General features: G+C 47.1%; 1 protein-coding gene across 1 annotated transcript in view; it reads right to left on the reverse strand.

Moving 5' to 3' along the window:
- Positions 1-236: 236 nt before the first annotated feature.
- The window catches only part of LOC120921832 (aldo-keto reductase family 1 member C3-like), a 41,775-nt gene continuing 20,072 nt past the window's right edge, over positions 237-21,939 (reverse strand). Inside the window, 7 exon segments of the mRNA XM_040334321.1 lie at positions 237-411; positions 2,281-2,390; positions 7,513-7,635; positions 10,529-10,606; positions 12,304-12,420; positions 21,626-21,694; positions 21,696-21,794. Of these exon segments, the coding sequence (XP_040190255.1) occupies positions 237-411; positions 2,281-2,390; positions 7,513-7,635; positions 10,529-10,606; positions 12,304-12,420; positions 21,626-21,694; positions 21,696-21,794 (771 nt within the window).

The raw sequence follows: 21,939 nt of genomic DNA on the forward strand, positions 1-21,939 counted from the left end.
GGGCATTCTTCCTCTCACTGACACCAATGTAAGGGGCATTCTTCCTCTCACTGACACCAATGTAAGGGGCATTCTTCCTCTCATTGACACCAAGGGGCATTCTTTCTCACATTCACATGGATGAAAGGGGTATATTGCTACTCCCACCAAAAACAGGTTATTTTTTCTCCTGCTCATATCCATATGAAGGGGTGGTAAATGCTGAGTTTTTACACTAAACACACTTGCTTTATTCCTCAACTAACCTGAAAGTTTTCCTTGATCCTTGCGGGGTTAAAGCTTTTTGCCAGGACAACAACTCCAAGCTGAAGATGGAACCTTAGAGCCACCTGAGCCGGTGACTTGTTGTGTTTCTTGGCTATGGTCGCTAAAACCGGATCCGCCAGGACAACCGGAGCGTTCTGATCAATCCTAAAGAAAAATTATATTTATAATAACATGAGCCTCATTTCTTCATCCCTGTTAGCAGATCCTATACAATGGAGTAACAACCTATTCAGTACAAAGAATACATCCTATAAGGGGTTAAATATTTTGGTTCTTAACCACTTGACCTCCAGAAGGTTTTACCCCCTTCATGACCAGGGCATTTTTTACTATTCAGCACTATGCTACTTTACCTGCCGATTGTTCGGTCATGCAAGACTGTACCCAGGCCCGGATTTCCCACAAGGCCACTGAGGCCAGGCTTGGGGCGGCAGGGCTCCAACAGGCGGCAGTGGCATGGAGTCCCCTGACGCCCGGAACATACAGTTAAGGGCGGTAAGTTATGGGGGAATCTGCTCGCTCGTTAACAAGTGATTGCGGCGATGTCGCCGAAATGCGTGTAAAATATGTGCTCCCGTCCGTCCTCCCCTCTCCCCCCCCACCCCACATACCTCTCTCTGCTGTCTCTGTCTTCGGGACTCCATCCTCCCCCCGGCCACCGAGTCTGTCTCCTGTCCCTGCTGCTGATGTACACAGTGAGAGGGGAGAGTTGTGCTCTTCCCTTCTCAGCTGTGACAGGAGTTCTAGCACAGTGCTAGGACTCCTGTTTTTGGAGGTGACATGGTCAATAAAGAGAACATGTCACCTCCAATTGCTATCATACAGGAGAAAACTAAGTGAAAAAAATTTGATAATAAATAAATAATTAAATTAATAAAATAAAAAAGTAAAGAATAACAAAAATAAGAAAATTATACAAAAATTCAAAAAAGTAAGCGACAAGCTACAAATAAATAAAAAAAGTGATAGAAAAGTAAAAAAAAAAAAAAAACATTTGAACTAACCTTGCCGCACAGTCTCCATTGATTTGGGGGGGGGGGTTTGGTTGGCGGAGAGGGGGTGCATTGTGGAACCTGGCCTTGGGGCGGCAGGGAGAGCAAATCCGGCCCTGACTGTACCCAAGTCTACAAACTATGGTATATTTGAAAATTGCCCAATCCCGATGTCCTGACACAGTGAGAAAAGTAACGCACTGTAAGTGCCTTGAATTGATGGTTTATTCACTTGAGCTCTCTCTTTTTGGTAATGTAATTACTGTTTTTTACTGAATTCACATTAAAATTACAACACTATGGGGTTGATTTACTAAAGGTAAATAGTATGTTGCTCTAGTTCTGAGGGGAACATTTTTTGCTTGCACATGATTGAATGAAAGAAATCAGCAGAGCTTCCCCTCATTTCAGAGCTTCCTATCAGATCTAGAGCAACTGAACATGCATCGCACAGACTATTTACCTTTAGTAAATCAACCTCTATACAGGGCTGATTTACTAAAGGGAAATATACTGGCACTGCAAGTGCACTTCCTCCGAAGCTTAGTAAATGAGATGAATCTTCACTTGGCAAAGAATACTCAATCACATGCAAGGAAAAAAAAAACATGCTTGCTTGTACATGATTGGATGATAGAAACCAGCAGAGCTTCCTCTCCAGGGCCGCCATCAGGGGGGTACAGGCAGCACACCTGTAAGGGGCCCGGAGGTCCCCAGATGGCAGCCCCCTTTAGGGGTCCGGAGGTTCCCAGGGGCTCAGAGGCCCACAGGGCCCCAGATGGCAACCCCCCATTTTTTTTTTATAAAAATATATATATATTTTTTTTATTTTTTTTTATTATTTATTATTGTGTGGGAGTTGCCCAGCCGCCATGGGAGAGACCTGTCAAAGTGGGCCAGTCTGAATGAAGTCCAGGGCCAAATGTCTGTCCCAGTCCAGCCCTGCTTATATATATAAAATAATTCTACAACATGAGATAACGCTTTATTAGTGGACAGCCATATTTATGGGCCTCCTCACCATCTCTCATCTCTGCTAGATCCAAGCACGCTGTACCCAACCAGAACAATGTCCTGAGATTTGCAGAATTCCAGAAGCTTTCTCTGGTTCAGGTAGATGTGACATTCCACCTGTAGAGGGGGCACCAGTAACCAAAAAAAATAAATAGTTTATTTGTACACAGAAAAAATATTTTCTACACATTTCTCAGGGACACTTCGTTTCGTCATATTAGGCGACCCGTCAGAATTTGTAACGAAAGTGACGTTCCGTCGCCACCATCTTGCTACACACTCATCCACAGTGAGGCCCCCGTACACACGTCCGAGAAACTCGACGGGCAAAACACATCGTTTTGCTCGTCGAGTTCCTTGTGAAGCCTGCCGAGGGTCTTGGCGAGCCAAGTTTCCTCATTGACTAACGAGGAAATAGAGAACATAGATCCTCGTCGGTTTCCTCGGGCGAAAGTGTACAGACGACCGGGTTTCTCGGCAGAATACGGCTCCCATCGAGTTTCTGGCTGAATTCTGCCGAGAAACTCGGTCATGTGTACAGGGCCTAAGGCTACAGTGAGAAGGTGGCAAGCAGACATCTTGTTACACCCACCAGAGTCTTGCATTCCACACTTATTTGAACAGTAAACAGAGCGTATATAGTGAAATACAGGGCCAGATTCACATAGAAATGGATCGGCGCAGCGTATCAGAGATACGCTACGCCGCCGTATCTTACCTGGCTTTAAGCCGAATCCAGGAAGATTTTGCGCTGAAAGTTACGGCGACGTAGTGTATTTCTGGCGGCGGAATTCAAATCGGCGATCAGGGGGAGTGATTCATTTAAATGAAGCGCGTCATTTTTGAACTTAGACGTGACTTACGTCCATCCCTATTCACGGACGACTTACGCAAAAAAAAAAAAAAAAAAAATTCAAATTTCGACGCAGGAACGACGGCCATACTTAACATGGCAAGTCTATCTATACGCCGCAAAACAGCAGCTTTAACTATACGCCGGGAAAATCCGACTAGAGACGAGGTAAGAGAATGCAACGGTGGCGCGTACGTTCGTGGATCGTCGGAAAAAGCTCATTTGCATACCCGACGCAGAAAACGACGTGAACTCCACCCACCGGACGCCGAAGTATTGCATCCAAGATCCGAAGGCGTACGAAGCCGTACGCCTGTCGGATCGAACCCAGATGCCGTCGTATCTTGGTTTGAGGATTCAAACTAAAGATACGACGCGGGTAATTTGAAAGTACGCCGGCGTATCAGTAAATACGCCGGCATACTCTCTCTGGATCTGCCCCACAGCATTTAAAAATCTGTCTTACTGTTCAGATGTTGAATTTTAAAAGCAGCGGCAAACCTGCTGATATCACAGGTTTGCTAATCTGACGGAACATTGCTTCGAAAAATCAACATCAAAACATTCAAAATACAGAATTTCACGATGTAAACTGAGTTTACCATTAAAAATAAGTGTGAAATGCAAGACTCTGGTGGGTGTAACAAGATGTCCTCTTGCTGCATTCTCACCATATCCTTACTGTGGACGAGTGCGGGCAGGGCCAATCCTAGGGTCACAGACACCTGGGTGCAGAAATATTTCTGGCGCCCCCCCCCACATGGGCGTAATCATCTTACTAACTCCTCTCAAACACAGAGATGCTCCCCTAAGGCCTCGTACACACGACCAAACATGTCCGCTGAAACTGGTCCGTCGGACCAGTTTCAGCAGACATGTTCGGTCGTGTGTAGGGCCGACCGGACAATTTTCCGGCCAACCGGACAGGTTTCCAGCGGACAAATGTTTCTTAGCATGCTAAGAAACATGTCCGCTGGAAGCCTGTCCGCCGGACATGTCCGATGGTCAGTACGACTCATCGGACATGTCCGCTGGCCCGAGAACCCGCGCATCGCGTCGAAGCATTGAACTTCCGGGTTAGCGCACATGTCGCCGCGTCGCCGTCACGTCGTCACCGCGTATTCTGTGCGCGCGCAATTTGGTCTGATGGTGTGTACAGCCATCAGACCAAATGATCCCAGCGGAGCGTTTTCATCAGACATGTTGGGTGTTGTCTGTACGAGGCCTAAGAAGTCTTCATTACCCTGGGATCCTCCCATGGTCTTTTAACAATAAAGAAAATTAGTACACTAATGGGACCTGGAGGGGGGTCTCTCTAATGCACACAGAGAGGGCTTCTGTTAGAAAGAGCCCCCCAGACATTACTAGGAGGGTGGCACTCGGAGAGCATTTCTGGGACTGCACTGGATGATTGGCAGCAGCTCCGGCCAACCCTGAAGCCTCTCATCACACCGCCTATGGGAGAAGAGCCGAAACACGCAGAGGGGGCGGGGCAGACAGACTGCTCCACGCGCAGCGGACAGAATAATTAGTGGAGCCTAGTGCCGGAACGTACGAATTCCGGGGACAGCGGGAGGCATGCGCTCTTGTCAGTTGCCAGCGGAGAGAGCAAGCAGAATGGGGAACCGCAGCACCCGCTACATGCGCTCCTCCTCTGGACACAGACAAGAAGGAGGGGAGCACTCTGGAGCTTCGGCGCCCTCACCTCTGCAGCACTTGGGTGCGGAGCACCCTGCCCACCCTGCCTAGGATCGGCCCTGAGTGCGGGGGTGTACCAAGATGGTGGCGACGGAACGCCACTTCCATTACAAAATCTAACGGCTTGCCAAATCTGTCGAGACACCAGATTATTTCAATTAGAAAAAGGCCACTCTGCCTTTCATTTCAGAATTACAAATATGTCAAAAGGGATTATTTTATTACCCCTGTATTCCTAGGAAATTATATTTAAAGAGAACCTGTCACCAGATCATTAATTTCAAGAACAATTTTCCTATAAGATTATATGTGCTTTTAATGTATTTTAGTCATGTTATTAACCTGTAAAATCCTTCCCTGTGTAGACATCCGAAAGCCTTGAGACTGCTGCTATGGGCTGCCATCTTGCATATGATGTCAGCTGCCCCAACAGACTCAGAACTGGTACCGTATTTTCCGGCGTATAAGACGACTTTCTAACCCCTTAAAATCTTCTTAAAGTCGGGGGTCGTCTTATACGCCGGTAATCTAACCTTACCTTATCCCAGAATCGCGGCCGTACGATTTTTCAAAAGCCGCGCCTCCTACGTCTTCTGTTCCGTGATAGGCGGAAACACTCAGCTTCCCAGAAGGCACTGTGTTCAGTGTCCTCCTATCATGGAGGCCCTCTCGTCCTGTGTTTAGTGTCCGCCTCGGACGAGAGGGCCTCCATGATAGGCGAACACTGAACACAGTGCCTCCTGGGAAGCTGAGTGTTTCCACCTATCACGGAACAGAAGATGTAGAAGGCGCGGCTTTTGAAAAATCGTACGGCCGCGATTCTGCATGTCTTGGGATAAGGTAATGGGGCATGTAGTGGGGCAAAGTCTGGCATGTAGTGGTGGCACCGTGAGGCAAGGCATGACTAGTAGGAAGGGGGTAGTCTTATATGGCGAGTATATCCCAAAACCAACATTTTGGCTGGAAAATTAGGGGGTCGTCTTATACGCCGGCAAATACGTTACTTTAAGTTTTGTAGGCACCAAGTAGGTGAAGTGTGAGTTGGAGTAGCTGGGTCAGCACAGACAGTAATTAAACACTCTTAGAGGTGGAAAGGGCTATAGCTCACCATACATATTAAAATCTGACTGTACAATCTTTGTATAATCACCTTTAGATTTAATAAATCTATGCAATAGGAAGAAATACCTAAACGTTCCAATTAATCTGTATCCCACCAGGCAGGCAGGCCCGGCACGACATACTTGTTGGTAGATCTAAAGGAGATTGAACAATCAGATTATAATGTGTGTGCTGAGCTTTAGATATGCAACACTTCCTGGATTGGCATTTCCCGATCAAATTCAGAGACGCAGTGTAAGTAAATAAATATTCTTATGGGGAAGGAAAATACTGCAAGTTTGGATTTCAAATACTACATTTTTCTACGCTTCTACCTGCAATTTTTCTTAAGCTGGTGACAGGACAGTAGCAGTCAGATGACTGGACTGCAGGCACGTCTTGCTGTTCCATGGTGTCCTGCCATTACTACTTTAGAAGGTTGTGCGTGTGTCTGTCAATACTACCACGTATCTAAACCCACAGCTAGCATTGACAGTAAAGAACAGGGCACGGTGCAGCTTAAAGGAGGTTGTTCAGGATCATTGCCCTGCACAAAATATAGAATATTATTAATTATGCACATACTCTGAAACCGATAAGGAAATGTCTCCAGTAGGGTTGTCCCGATACAGATACTAGTATCGGTATCGGGAACGATTCCGAGTATTTGCGGGAGTACTCGTACTCCCGCAAATACCCCAGATACTGAAATAGAATACTCCCCCCCCCCCCCCCCCCGCATCCCCGCTTGGTTAATACGGGCGGGGAACATTACAGCATTCATTTGAATAGCTGTAGTCTTTCCCGCCCCGCCGCGTATACACTCCCCCTTGCTCGGGTGAACTGTCCAATCCCGAGCAAGGGGGAGTGTATACGCAGCGCCAATCATTACAGCTATTCAAAGCTGCGATGTTCCCCGCCCGTATTAAGCAGCCGGCGGCAGCGGGGATGCGGCGCTATGCAGGTAAGGGGGACAGGACATGGCTGCATATGGGGAGACATTGCTGGATACGGGGGACATTGCTGGATACGGGGGACATGGCTGGATACGGGGGGACATGGCTGGATACGGGGGGACATGGCTGGATACGGGGGGACATGGCTGGATACGGGGGGACATGGCTGGATACGGGGGGACATGGCTGGATTTGTGGGGGGACATGGCTGGATTTGTGGGGGGACATGGCTGGATTTGTGGGGGGACATGGCTGGATTTGTGGGGGGACATGGCTGCATTTGGGGACACATTTAAAAAAAAGTATCGGTATTCGGTATCGGCGAGTACTTGAAAAAAAGTATCGGTACTTGTACTCGGTCCTAAAAAAGTGGTATCGGGACAACCCTAGTCTCCAGCATTGCTGATTGGAGACATCTAGCTCGGACTCAGCAAGGGCGTGTCAGACTTTTGCAAAAAGGCCACTTCAAACAGAGCAAGGGTCCTTCTCTGCACCATACTGGCAGTGGACAGGCTTTTCTACTCAGGCTGTGACTACTTTCTAAAGAAAATGAACTGTAGGACTTTGCATACCTTTTTGTTTTGGATATATTTTTAAAAGAAATGTTCAGTTTGAATTTAAGACATGATACCTGGTTACACACTGGCTTGTACTTGAGTCCTGCTTTGTTAAGAATCAGTTCAAGCTGTCTTCGGTTAAAATTGGAGACTCCGATAGACCTCACTAGACCTGCATCCACACATTTCTCCATAGCCTAGAAAAATATAAAGTGGAGAAAGGAGTGGTGGCATAGCAGAAACGAGGAGAGGAAAGAAAAGAAGGGAGGATAGAGGAGAGGAAAAGAGAGGGGGGAGGGAAGGCGAAGAGAGAACAGGAGGATAGAGGAGAGGAAAAGTAAAGAAAGGAAAAGATCTAGGAGAATGGAGGAAACAAGGGGAAATGACAGGAGAGAAAAGGAGAGCAATGGGGTGGGTAGATGAAAGGTTGCCTACAGTGCACTGCACTAGAAAGGTAGTTGGCTCGCCCAGGCGGGGAAAGGGTTAATTTTCAGTACCTCATTTCCCAGGCGTTTTTTCTTGGGCCAGCCTTCCATCCTGTGTCATACATAAATATAAATTCAGTGGGTCCTCGAGGTGGCTGCGGGAGCTTGAGAATGAGAGAACACACCAGTACATGGAGCCCAGGAATCAGCACATAATCAGCACAAGATGCTGGTGTTCGGCTGGAAACTACCAGTCATTGGAGATCACCAGCTGTTGATTAGTAACTGCAAAGGTATGCCTGGGCAGCCACCACCATTAATTAGTTTATGCCTGTTGTCTGTTTTGCCATGAAAAGTTGCTGTAAAGTTATCAAACTGTTTCAGGCCTGGTCTGAAGTCATTCCAAAGGGGTGAATGATGGTCTCTTGCATGTGAAAGAACAGGGTCAGTAAAGCACATGTGGGGTATGAAACAAAGCCACTACAAAAGGGTCAACTCAGCAAGTGGAGGAGGAATGCAGTTACTATGGGTAACCAGCACTAGTGAAAGGTGCAAAGCAACCGGTCATGAAGCGTGCTACCTGGCTTGGCAGAGGGTCAACCAGTAGTGAGAGGGTCAGTGATCTGATTTCCTCCCCAGCGGTTGGTTTCCTAAAGTATTTGGACTGAACCCACATTACAAAAACCCACAGCTTAGTTGCATTGTACGGGAGAGCGGAAGGAGTTAATTAAGTGCACATATGAGGTCCACACTACTTGCATGTGGTTGCCCTATTCTGTCACTGGGAGTGAGGTGGCTGGGAGGTACACTGGACTGGTGGAGTGGGCAGGGCCGCCATCAGGGGGTTACCGGCATTACACCTGTAAGGGGCCTGGCTCCCCCCCTTCTCAATTCGCGACCACCCCCCGGTTCTCAATTCACGGCAGCAGTACCCCCTTGGTTCTCAATTCGCGGCAGAGGGCCCATGTCTAAAGCTGTGTAAGGGGCCCCAAAATTTCTGATGGCTGGGTGGGCACGGGCTCAGCAGTGTCCCTACTAAATGCAGCATCAACAAGTAAAATATGTAGTGACACGGGACTGCATTTTAATAGGACGCTGTGTAATCAACTACTGCACACAGTGTACAGCTTTTATCTAAGTCGGGGTACCACTCTAATGTTTCACTTCCACGTGAAGGTGGTCCCGACCTGATCCCAGCATTAGTAAGTGTGCACGTGGCAAAATGTACCCCCGCATGCAGGGCGAGTGTCCCCACCCACAGCTGGAGAGGAAAGGAAAGATTGGGAAGAGGAAAGCAAACGTTGAGAGAAAGAAGAGGGGAGGGGAGGAAAGATGATAGGAAAGGTGGAAGAGGAAGAGGCTAAAATATAAAAAAAGGATAGAGGAAGAGAGAAATAGAGAAGAAAGGGATGAGGAGCTGGGAGATCAGAACAGGAGGAGAAGATGAGGAAAAGAAGAAGGGCAGTATTCTAGCCATTAGGCATGTGCAATTTTTTAAGTTACGAATACGTTTTCCAATCAATTTTCGTTATTTTAGTTGATTCCGTAACATACGAATGAACGAACGGTTTAGCGCAATTAATAACGATATTTTCAAAATAACGAATATGAAAAACAACGAAGATACGAAAGAAGAAAGAAACGAAAACATAGAAGCAACGAAAATACCGAACCCAAAAAAAATAATTACGAAAAATGAAGGAAAATGCAAACTTACTAATATTCGAAGACCGAAAAGAAACAACGAAATGCCGAACAAAGAATAAAAAACGAAAATCAAAACTAACGAAAAATAAATTATGAATCTTCGGAAAACTGAAATGAAAACAACGAAAATACAAAATAATGTAAATTAGCTTTCGTTAGTACTGAAATATTTCTGGACATTGACCAATAGCCACTGAGCGCTGTCCCTTTCCTCTGAAGAGGTTTGTTCCTTCCCCCAATGAGCTTCTTTCTCATTACCTCCTGGCTCCTTGTGTCTTTTTCTGTGTTAGACTGCAGTGCATCTCATTTCTAGATTTGTATTTGTAATATCTGACATATTTTAGTTTTCTTCTACGTCAGACTTCATTCTAGACAGGGTGTAACTAAGACAGTCAAGTCAATCACAGTAAAGTACGAATTACAAAATTACGACGAGTAGTGTGTCGAATAAACGTAAAATGTATTCTAACAGAATTACGAACGCAATAAAAATCTACAAAAGTACGTTTTTACAATCAAAGGAAATTAGACTTGAAAATACGAATGATCATAAAGCAACGAAAATTTTACGAATATACGAATGCGGCATGATGGAAAATATAATGTAAATACGAATAGCAAAACGAAAATTAAACTAACGTAAAAACGAAGGAACGAATAAAATCATTTTAAAAATACGAATGCGGCAGAATACAAAATATAACGAAAATACGAATCTCGATTCAACGAAAAAAAAACCTAACAGAAAAAAAACGGAAACGGAAAAAAGAGTGTTACGAAAATACTAAAGAGTACGAATACGATAACTAACGTCTTACGAAATTACGACTCGTTACCAATCACGATAAACGAACAGAAACGAAACCAAAATAAATGAAAATTTTTGCTGTGCACATGTCTACTAGCCATTGTGTCAATTACAGTATTACATACATATACATTGTCATCTAAAATGTACCTCCCATGTATCTCGTAAATCTGTATTGTGGAAAATGATTTGTCCATTTTCATCTACAGGGAAAGGATCATTACCTGGCTACAAGAGATAAAACACAGACAGAAACAGTAAATGTAAATCGAGACAAAAACCCAGGGAAAATACAAACAGATGTAGTTGTATAAATAAGATATTTTTATTACCATAAGAAACATGTTACCTAAACTCACAAAAGTAAAATCAGCCTGAATATGCAGTAAAGGATGCTTTTTATACTCACTGTGGAAGCTAAGGGGTTAATCCTCTGTTGTGTAAAAAGGCCGTTTGATCCTGTCTTCTCTTATCCTCTCTTTCTTCCACTGTCCCCAATCTATCATCTGATAGTACAGAGCCTTTGTAATCACTATGCACATGCTCTGTTTGGTGTATATTGCTAGGGAGTTTTTTTTACTCTTGGTGTATGTGATCAGCACAGGGCCAATCAGCACTGTCCAGGCAGAGGGATAGGGGTCCTGCAGCCTTATTAGACAGTCAGAGAAGAGTGAAAACTCATCCTACAAGCTTTAGCCAGACACTGATATAAGTAACAAGACTGCTATATACTGCTGATGAGAAAATTTATTCAGCAGTTTTACTAAAATAATTGCATTTTCCATGTTTTGTGTACTGTGGGAGTCCAGATATCATGAATGCAGGCTCCTGGGTTTAGTAACAATTTAAAGTGGAGTTTCCATCCCAATTTTTTTTTCTCATTATTGTGCTCATTAGACCTAAAAAAAGAACAAGAAAATGTTTTTTACTCATCTGGAAATGCCTGTTGCTATGCAGTCCCACGAAATCTGCCTTTGAATCCACCTAGGATCCTGACATCTCCCTCTAATGCTCCTGGGAAATGTGTGTCATCATTTCCCAGGATGCAGTGCGCTGTCCAAGACTCCCCATCCAAGACTTCCAGGAAGTAAGTGCCTGTAGGCTTCACAATGCCCACAAGCAAAATGACAACGGTGTGGGCATAGTTTTATAAACTATCTTTTTTGAATATCTATGCGGATCGGCGGCGGATTGTAAAATAATAAGTGACCGGATTTATATTATAAAAACACAGGATGAAAGGACATACATTTAAAAAAATGTGGTTGGAACTCCGCTTTAAAATCACATTAAACATTTGGAGATTTAAGGGAGTTGTAAAGTCAGAAGGCTTTTTATCCTAATGCATTCTATGCGCCAAGTTAAAAGGCTTCTGTCCGCAGAAGCCCCCCTCAGCCCCCCTAATACTTACCTGAGCCCCATCTCTGTCCAATGATTTCCACAGTGTCTCAGCCATCCGACACTCTCCCTCTAGATTGGCTGAGACACAGCAGTGGTGCCATTGGCTCCTGCTGCTGTCAATCAAAGTCACAGTCAGTCAATCAGGAGAGAGAGGGGGCATGGCCGGGCCCCAGCTCGGTGTCTTAATGGACACAGGGAGCTGTGAGTCGGCTTGGGTGGCCCCATAGCAAGCTACTTTCTGTGGGGGCACTCGGCAGGAGGGAGGGGCCAGGATCAGGGAAGAGGAACCCGAGAAGAGGAGGATCTGGGCTTCTCTGTATAACATGTTTGTATGTGTTTTTTTAAACAAGACTTTAGAATCAAAAACAATATTGAACATGCTTTTTACAAACATATCTTACGTATCCTCAAAAATGTTAGTTCATTTTGTTTTCATGAAATGATCTCACGCTGGATGTTAAATGCATTTAGCGTATCCTATCACTCGATGGTCCGCCTAACACATGAAGCTTTAGAGAACTTACCTTCATCTCCAGAGGCATGTGGATAATAAACAGGTCCATGTAATCCAGCTGAAGTTGCTTTAGTGACCTCTCTAGAGCAGGCTGGACAAGTTCTGGGGTATGAAATGTACTCCAGAGCTGTTAGGATAAAAATCATAATTGTCCTCAAGATGTATACAAAATAACATGATTCAATTGGAACTTCAGACAAAAAAAAATGATTTTTTTTAGTTGGGGTAGGAAGGGTTAGAACTAGGGTTGTCCCGATACCACTTTTTTGAGACCAAGTACGAGTACCGATACTTTTTTTCAAGTACTCGCCGATACCGAATACCGATACTTTTTTTAATGTCATGTGACAGTGGTGTTTTTTTTTTTTTTTACACAAATGTTTTTTTTTTTTTACATTTTTTTACAGCCCTGTTGGGGGGGCTTTGGTGAGATATTAGGGGTCTTAACAGATCTCTGAGATCTCCACTTTAAGACAGAGAAAGGGACTAAGGACACAGATTCCTAGTCCCTTTCTCTGCAGCCTCAACTGAAATGAATAAAGAGAAGCTTCTCTCCATTCATAAACTGAAGCATTGTAAACACAGGTTACGATGCACAGTCATGTGAATGGACACTGACACTGTCCATTCGGAAAAGGTAGGAGCCGGGTTTAGCAGCTCCTAACTCCGCTCTCAATCCTGACAAATTGAGGGGGAGAGCGGCACGGAGGGGGACAAGAACGCACAAGGGGAAGGGGCACGGAGGGGGACAAGAACGCACAGGGGAAGAGCGGCACGGAGGGGGACAAGAACACACGGGAAGAGCGGCACAGAGGGGGACAAGAACACACGGGGGGAGAGCGGCACAGAGGGGGACAAGAACGCACGGGGGGAGAGCGGCACAGAGGGGGACAAGAACGCACGGGGGGAGAGCGGCACAAGAACGCACGGGGGGAGAGCGGCACGGAGGGGGACAAGAACGCACGGGGGGAGAGCGGCACGGAGGGGGACAAGAACGCACAAGGGAAGGGGCACGGAGGGGGACAAGAACGCACAGGGGAAGAGCGGCACGGAGGGGGACAAGAACACACGGGGGAAGAGCGGCACAGAGGGGGACAAGAACACACGGGGGAGAGCGGCACAGAGGGGGACAGAACGCACGGGGGGAGAGCGGCACAGAGGGGGACAAGAACGCACGGGGGGAGAGCGGCACAGAGGGGGACAAGAACGCACGGGGGGGAGAGCGGCACAAGAACGCACGGGGGAGAGCGGCACGGAGGGGACAAGAACGCACGGGGGGAGAGCGGCACGGAGGGGGACAAGAACGCACAAGGGGAAGGGGCACGGAGGGGGACAAGAACGCACAGGGGAAGAGCGGCACGGAGGGGGACAAGAACACACGGGGGAAGAGCGGCACAGAGGGGGGACAAGAACACACGGGGGGAGAGCGGCACAGAGGGGGACAAGAACGCACGGGGGGGGAGAGCGGCACAGAGGGGGACAAGAACGCACGGGGGGAGAGCGGCACAAGAACGCACGGGGGGAGAGCGGCACGGAGGGGGACAAGAACGCACGGGGGGAGAGCGGCACGGAGGGGGACAAGAACGCACGGGGGGAGAGCGGCACAAGAACGCACGGGGGGGGAGAGCGGCACGGAGGGGGACAAGAACGCACGGGGGGAGAGCGGCACGGAGGGGGACAAGAACGCACGGGGGGAGAGCGGCACGGAGGGGGACAAGAACGCACAGGGGGAGAGCGGCACAAGAACGCACGGGGGGAGAGCGGCACGGAGGGGGACAAGAACGCACAGGGGGAGAGTGGCACGGAGGGGGACAAGAACGCACGGGGAGAGCGGCACAGAGGGGGACAAGAACGCACGGGGGGATGAGCGGCAATGAGAGGGAGAAGACAGCAAGGGGGGAGAGCGGCATGGAGAAGACTTGTAACTCCCCCCACCACCCGATACCTGACTGTCCAGGTATCGGGTGAAGCATCTGAGCATTCCAGCTGAGTACAAGTACTCAGGAAATGCTCGGTATCAGTACCGATACTAGTATCGGTATCGGGACATCCCTAGTTAGAAGAACTTACAATTTTGAAATGGACCCCCTTTTTAGAGTGTATTCCCTCTGATTGGTGGTCAGGAGGAAGTTTTGAGAATGTATCTTGCATTCAGCATCTTTATGAACTTATTGTGCCCATCCACCCCTTGCAAAGCTTTGCAAGGAAGTTACAGGGCAGTGACACTTTCCCTAGGTGCAGAGCCAGTGATTATGTGAAATGAGGTCACATGACCAACCATGTGTATATGGGGGCACCATGGTACTTGGCATGCAATGCTTCTGTTTATTAAACAAGGAATCCAAAGTACTGAGCCTTTTTATCAAATTATTCCCAGGCTGTCATTTTCCTTCCCCGGCCTGTGATAGGATAGTAAAAAATGGGCAGCACACTGATAAAATCATCACTCATCAATCTTCTATCTCCTACTATCAGCATGCTCCTTGACAGCACACAAAACTGATTGGCTCCTTGTGCTGCCCTTCCTTCTCCCAGCCTGAGCTCTGCTGTATAGAGACTGCAGGAAGTTGGTTTTAAGTAAAATTCAGGTACTTGTGTAATAAGTGTAGACAAGTGTACTGGAGTACAGTCTTTAGTATAAGAAGGTCGGAATCCTCAAAGTAGCTCAATAAGCATCTAGAGGGATCATAGGTGTGTGCAGTCTATTGTGTTAGGCCGTGCACCACAAGGCTAAAACATGTATGTATGTATGTATGTATGTATGTATGTATGTATGTATGTATGTATGTATGTATGTATGTATGTATGTATGTATAAATATATAAATATAAACAGGCATCCAGCCTGGGGTGAGCTTCGAGTTCGAGTCAAACTCATGTTCGACTCAGACATTGCCTGTTTGGCGAACAACAAACAATTTGGGATGTTCGCGGCAGATTCGAAAAGCCACAGAAACACCCTGTGAAACCTAAAGTGTTAATTTTAAAGGCCAATATGCAAGTTATTGTCCTAAAAAGTGTTTGGGGACCCGGGTCCTGCCCCAGGAAACATGTATCAATGCTAAAAAAAGGTTTAAAAACGGCTGTTTTTCAGGAGCAGTGATTTTAATAATGCTAAAAGTGAAACAATAAAAGTGTATATTACTTTAAATTTCGTACCTATGGGGGGGTGTAATGTCAGCATGTGAAAAAGCGCAGTTTCCCGTACATAGAACTATCCCTGCACAAAGTGTAATTTCTGAAGAAAAAAAAAGGCATTTAAAACCGGACTTGCGGCTCTAATGAATTGTCGGCTCTGGCAATTCAGAGAGAATTAATAAAAAAATAAAAAAAAAAGCGTGGGGGTCCCCCCAAATTCAATTACCAGGCCCTTAAGGTCTGGAATGGATATTAAGGGGAACCCAGCCGTCAATTAAAAAAAATATCCATCCCAGACCCTTCAGGTCTGGTGGGGATTTTAAGGGGAACTCCACCCCAAATTTAAAAAAAAATGGCGTGGAGTTCCCCCAAAAATCCACACCAGAACCCTTATCTGAGCACGTTAACCTGGCCGGCCGCAGAAAAGGGGGGGACAGAGTGCGGCCCCCCCTCTCCTGAACCGTACCGGGGCACATGCCCTCAACATGGGAAGGATGTCCCCATGTTGATGGGGACAAGGGCCTTATCCCCACAACCCTTGCCCGGTGGTTGTGGGGGTCTGCGGGCGGGGGGCTTATGAGAATATGGAAGACCCCTTTAACAAAGGGGACCCCCAGATCCTGCCCCCCCCTATGTGAATTGGTAATGGGGTACATTGTACCCCTACCATTTCATGAAGGAAGTGTAAATAGTTGGAAAAAACACACACACACACACACACACACACACCGTAGAAAAAAAGTCCTTTATTAATAAAAAAAAAATAAAAAAAAATCCAGCGGTGGTATCCACTCGGTCCCGGCTTCCTGCTCCAACATTGTCTGTATCCAGCGACGGGTGATCTCCTCTCCGGTCCAGCGATGAGAAGATCATCCAGCATCCAAAGCTCCAGAGCACAGCATCGGAGGCCGCCTCTCTCCGCCGGACACAGCCCAGCGGAATGACGCGGCTGGAGCTTGACATTTCTTATATAGGGGAGGTGGGGTCACTCATCACGTGACCCCGCCCCCCTCTGACACAAGGGGGAAGACTGGGCTTCCCCAGTGACGTAGCAGAGGATGCGTCAGAGGGTGCGGCGTCACATGACGGGTGGCCCCGCCTCCCCTATATAAGAAATGTCAAAGCTCCAGCCGCGTCATTCCACTGGGCTGTGTCCGGCGGAGAGAGGCGGCCTCCGATGCTGTGCTCTGGATTCCGGACAGGAGAGGAGATCACCCGTCGCTGGATACAGACAACGTTGGAGCAGGAAGCCGGGGACCGAGTGGATTACCACCGCTGGATTTTTTTTTATTTTTTTTTATTAATAAAAAGGACTTTTTTCTACGTTTTTTCCAACTATTTACACTTCCTTCGTGAAATGGTAGGGGTACAATGTACCCCATTACCAATTCACATAGGGGGGGCAGGATCTGAGGGTCCCCTTTGTTAAAGGGGTCTTACAGATTCTGATAAGCCCCCCGCCTGCAGACCCCCACAACCACCGGGCAAGGGTTGTGGGGATGGTTGTGGGGATGAGGCCCTTGTCCCCATCAACATGGGGACATCCTCCCCCATGTTGAGGGCCTGGTATAGTTCAGGAGAGGGGGGGCTGCACTCTGTCCCCACCTCTTTGCTGCGAGCGGCCAGGTAAACATGCTTGGATAAGGGGTCTGGTGTGGATTTTTGGGGGAACTCTGCGCCATTTTTTTTTTAATTTGGGGTGGAGTTCCCCTTAAAATCCACACCAGACCTGAAGGGTCTGGAATGGATATTTGGGGGGAACCCAACGTCATTTTTTTTTAATTCAAATTTAAATCCATTCTAGACCTGAAGGGCCTGGTAATTGAATTCGGGGGGACCCCCACGCTTTTTTTTTTAATGAATGAATCATCTCTGAATTGCCAGAGCCGACAATTCATTAGAGCCGCAAAGCCGGTTTTAAATGTATTTTTTTCGTTCAGAAAATGACACTTTGTGCACGGACAGTTCTATGTACGGGAAACATGCGCTTTTTCACATGCTGACTTTACACCCCCACTATAGGTACGAAATTTAAAGTAATATTACACTTTTATTGTTTCACTTTTAGCATTATTAAATTCACTGCTCTGAAAAAACGTCCGTTTTTAAAACTTTTTTTTGCGTTGATACATTTTTTCTGGGGCAGGACCCGGGTCCCCAAAACCTTTTTAGGACAATAAATTGCATATTAGCCTTTAAAATTAGCACATTAGATTTCAAACGTTCGAGTCCCATAGACTTTAACAGGGTTCTAAAGTTCACACAAACGTTTGGTGTGTTCGCAAGTTCTGGTGCGAACCGAACAGGGGGGTGTTCGGCTCATCCTTAATCCAGCCTAACACAAATAAATCTCCTGTGCTGTGGGCCTTGTTATGAATGAAAGGGGCAGATTCACATACGCTACACCGCCATATCTTACCTGGCTTAAATTCGAATCCAGAAAGAATTTGCGCCGTAAGTTACGGCGGCGTAGTGTTTTTCTGGCGGCGTATTTGAAATTAGGCGGGTTTCATTTAAATGAAGCGCGTCCCCGTGCCGAATGAAATGCGCATGCGTCGTTCCTAAATTTCCCTCCGTGCATTGCGCTAAACAACGTAATTTTTTTAACTTAGACATGAGTTACGTCCATCCCTATTCACGGACGACTTACGCGAAAAAAAAAATTCAAATTTCGACGTGGGAACGACAGCCATACTTTAACATGGCAAGTCTATCTATACGCCACAAAATAGCAGCTTTAACTATACGCCGGAAAAAGCCGACTACAGACGACGTAAGAGAATGCGACGACCGCGCGTACGTTCGTGGATCGTCGGAAAAAACTCATTTGCATACCCGACGCGGAAAACGATGCAAACTCCACCCAGCGGACGCCGAAGTATTGCATCTGCAAACCGAAGGCGTACAAAGATGCAGTCGTATCTTGGTTTGAGGATTCAAACTAAAGATACAACGCGGAAAATTTGAAAGTACGCCGGCGTATCAGTAGATACGCCGGCGTACTTGCTCTGTGAATCTGCCCCAAAGTTCCTATAATGGTGCTTCTAAATGGATAATGCACGCCTTGCTGCCTATCACAGACTGGGAGATCCAAAGTATTGGAACATAAAGAAAATAGAATAGCTCATTATCCTCAGTAAAAGATTTTTATTGTACACAGAAATAGGTATTGTACTAACAAGTAGAGATTTGAATAAAAGTACATTATATGATTCCTCCATAGGAGTCCTATTGAAACTGTCTCGCAAAGGCAAAGGGCTTGTTCTGCTCAACTTGTTCTGGTAGGCCCTGAATAATGCCCTGTACACACGATCGGTCTGATGGACCGTTTTCATCGGACGAACCGATCGTGTGTGGGCCCCCATCGTTTTTTTTTCCCCAACGGTGAAAAAAAATAGAACCGGTTTTAAAATTTTCTGATGGTTAAAAAAACGATAGAAAATTGAACTTCATTTTTCTCTGCACGTCGTTGTGTTTTACGTCACCGCGTTGGACACGATCGGATTTTTAACGGATGGTGTGTAGGCAAGACTGATGAGAGTCAGCTTCATCGGATATCTGATAAAAAAATCCATCGGTCCGTTTTCATCGGATGAAACCGATCGTGTGTACGTGGCATAAAAGGAACTCCTCGAAATGCATCAGCCTATGCCTTAGCGTGACAGTTTCAATTGGACTCAATTGTACAATAAAAATATTTTACTGAGGATAATGCGCTAGGCCACGTGCCTTCAATTTTCTTTATGTTTACACAGGGATGGACTGGCCATTGGGACTACAGGGAGTTTCCCGGTGGGCCGATGGCTCAGTGGGCCAGCTTCAGTGACAGCGGACCGCTGCCCCCCTCCGCGCCTCTGTCTCTCCCTCCGCGCAGCGCTCACCTGGGGGGGAACATAGAAGCAGGGGAGGACCAGAGGAGCAGGGGAGATGACAGAGGAGCATGGGGGGGGAGGGGACAGACAGTAGACTCAACAGCTATGGCCTGGGAGTTTCTCACTTCTGCCTAATCTTGTCCCATAAGGGGGGGGGCCACCGAACTGATTCCTTGCCCCGGGTGAAATAATGTCTAGCTTCACCACTGGTACTGGACTATAAAAGAGTACCAGCGTTCTACTCTAATAAAGTAGAACGGCTAGTAAAGGGGGAGAGGGGGCTTGGGTGGCCGGGGGGGTGGTCCAGTTGTCCAGGCGTCATGGGAGAGACCTGTCAAAGTGGGCCAGTCTGGATGAAGTCCAGGGCCAAATTTTTGTCCCAGTCCAGCCCTGTGTTTACATCATCTAGCCTGGCTGTGCCACCTGCCTGCAGTAATATACTGTGGCTGGTTTGGAAGCCCTTTAATCATTATAAAAATCGCTGCTCCCCACCAAATACATTTTTTAAAAGTTGCTTTTGTACATTTCCTGCAGAGCACTGCTAAGCCACTATAAACCTTTGTTTGACAACCCCTTTCCTATTCAGGCCCGTCGGAACAAGACAGGCAAAGGAGGCAACTGCTTAGGGCCCCGAGCTGGCCCCAGGGGCCCCCAAGCAGGTGCCTGTTTGTTCCACTGCGGGAATGGGGCTTTCGTTTGAGGGAGAGAAGCAGGGGCGGGACTGGGCTGTGTGTGGCAGGCCGGGATATTTAATCCCAGCAATTTACGGTGGCAGCGATGTCTGTTACTTTAACATTTTTTTTTTTTTCCGGCAGAGACGAGTCTCCCCCTCTGGTTAATTGAGCAGAGCAGTCAGTGTATCAAAGCTCCTCCCCTCCTCCCTTCTGTAAACACACACACGAGGAGGAGGAGATGGGACGCTCTGATCAGGTCTGCACTAAGTTTTTATTATGCTCTGTACTACTGTAGATGGAGGAGGGAGGGGGGGGAGAGTGTCTGTCTGGAAAGGAGGACAAGGTAGATGTCATTTGAGTGATCGAGGGGTTACAGTAGGTTAGGAGGACATGTGCTGGGAGGGAATGCTAGAAGTGTGGATTAGATTTTAAATTTGACAACCCCTCTCTTCCTTCCCAAAACACCCCTCCAGCACATATCCTACCCATCCCCCTTGTACTGTATCTTTTCTCTCACAAAGCTCCCCCCAGCACATACCTGACCCCCCAAGCACATGTGGGCACAGAGGTTGTATATGATGGACACAGTGGCTGCATACGATGGGGCACGGTGGCTGCATACGATGGGGCACGGTGGCTGCATACGATGGGGCACGGTGGCTGCATACGATGGTGGCAACGGTGCTGCATACGATGGGGCACGGTGGCTGCAGTACGATGGGCACGGTGGCTGCATACGATTGGGCACGGTGGCTGCATACGATGGGGCAGCTGTGGCTGCATACGATGGGCACGGTGTGCTGCATACGATGGGGCACGGTGGCCTGCATACGATGGGGCACGGTGGCTGCATACGATGGGGCACGGTGGCTGCATACGATGGTGCACGTGGCTGCATTTGATGTTTCTTTTTTAGAATCAGTTTGCGCCCCCCCCCAAACAAATTTGAGCACCGACCGCCTCTGCACCCAGCACATATCTATCTCGTCCCGCTCTCTAGCACTAGCCCTCTCCCCAGGACATATCTGTCCCCTGGCATTCCATGCAGAACACTCGCAATTCAGATACATGCGTTTGCTGCGGCACATTATATGCAACAGCAGTATTTGCACTGTAAACATTTTTTATTTATACAACGTGTGGGTGAACGTAAACTGTATCGCTATGCTGTGGTACCTGTAGGCTTTGCGTGCGGGCGGGGGGGGGGGTTTCTGGGGTTTGGGGGCCTCCTTTATACAGCACATACGTGTGCTGTGTAAAGTTAGGGCACCCAAAACTACGACTAAATTTGCGACGGGAAACTAGACTAGCAGCGACGTAGCGAACACGAAAAAACGTTGTGGATCGCCCCCAACTCCTAATTTGCATACCCGACGCTGGTTTACGACGCAAACTCCCCCAGCGGCGGCCGCGGTATTGCATCCTAAGATCCGACAGTGTAAAACAATTACACCTGTCGGATCTTCTGCCTATCTATACGTAACTGATTCTATGAATCAGTCGCATAGATACTCTGAGAGATACGACGGCGTATCTGAGATACTCTGTCGTATCTCCTTTGTGAATCTGGGCCTATGTTCCTATTGCATCACATTAATACTCAAGCATGGACAGCCCATAAATATATCCTATGTATGCATTCTTCTTACCTTCCCAGTATAGAAAACATCTTCTCTCCTTATGGTTCCATCTGCAATCTTTTCCCAGATTGCCTGACCAAACTTCCACCTTCATTTCCAAAATATAGGCGTTATCGATATGGCGATACCCAACCTCAATGGCAACCTTGGTGGCTTCCTCTGACTGGCTCTTAGGAAACTGAACAAAAAACACATAACATTTTTCTATTGTGAGCAATAGTCAATAGTTTGCTATTTATCTCTATAAAAAAATAAAAGATTTAAAGGGTAACTCTGCTATGCACAATTTTTAGGTAGATTCAGGTACCTATGCCTAACTTTGC

The sequence above is a fragment of the Rana temporaria genome (genome assembly GCF_905171775.1).
Source record: "Rana temporaria chromosome 4 unlocalized genomic scaffold, aRanTem1.1 chr4y, whole genome shotgun sequence".
Taxonomy (NCBI): domain Eukaryota; kingdom Metazoa; phylum Chordata; class Amphibia; order Anura; family Ranidae; genus Rana; species Rana temporaria.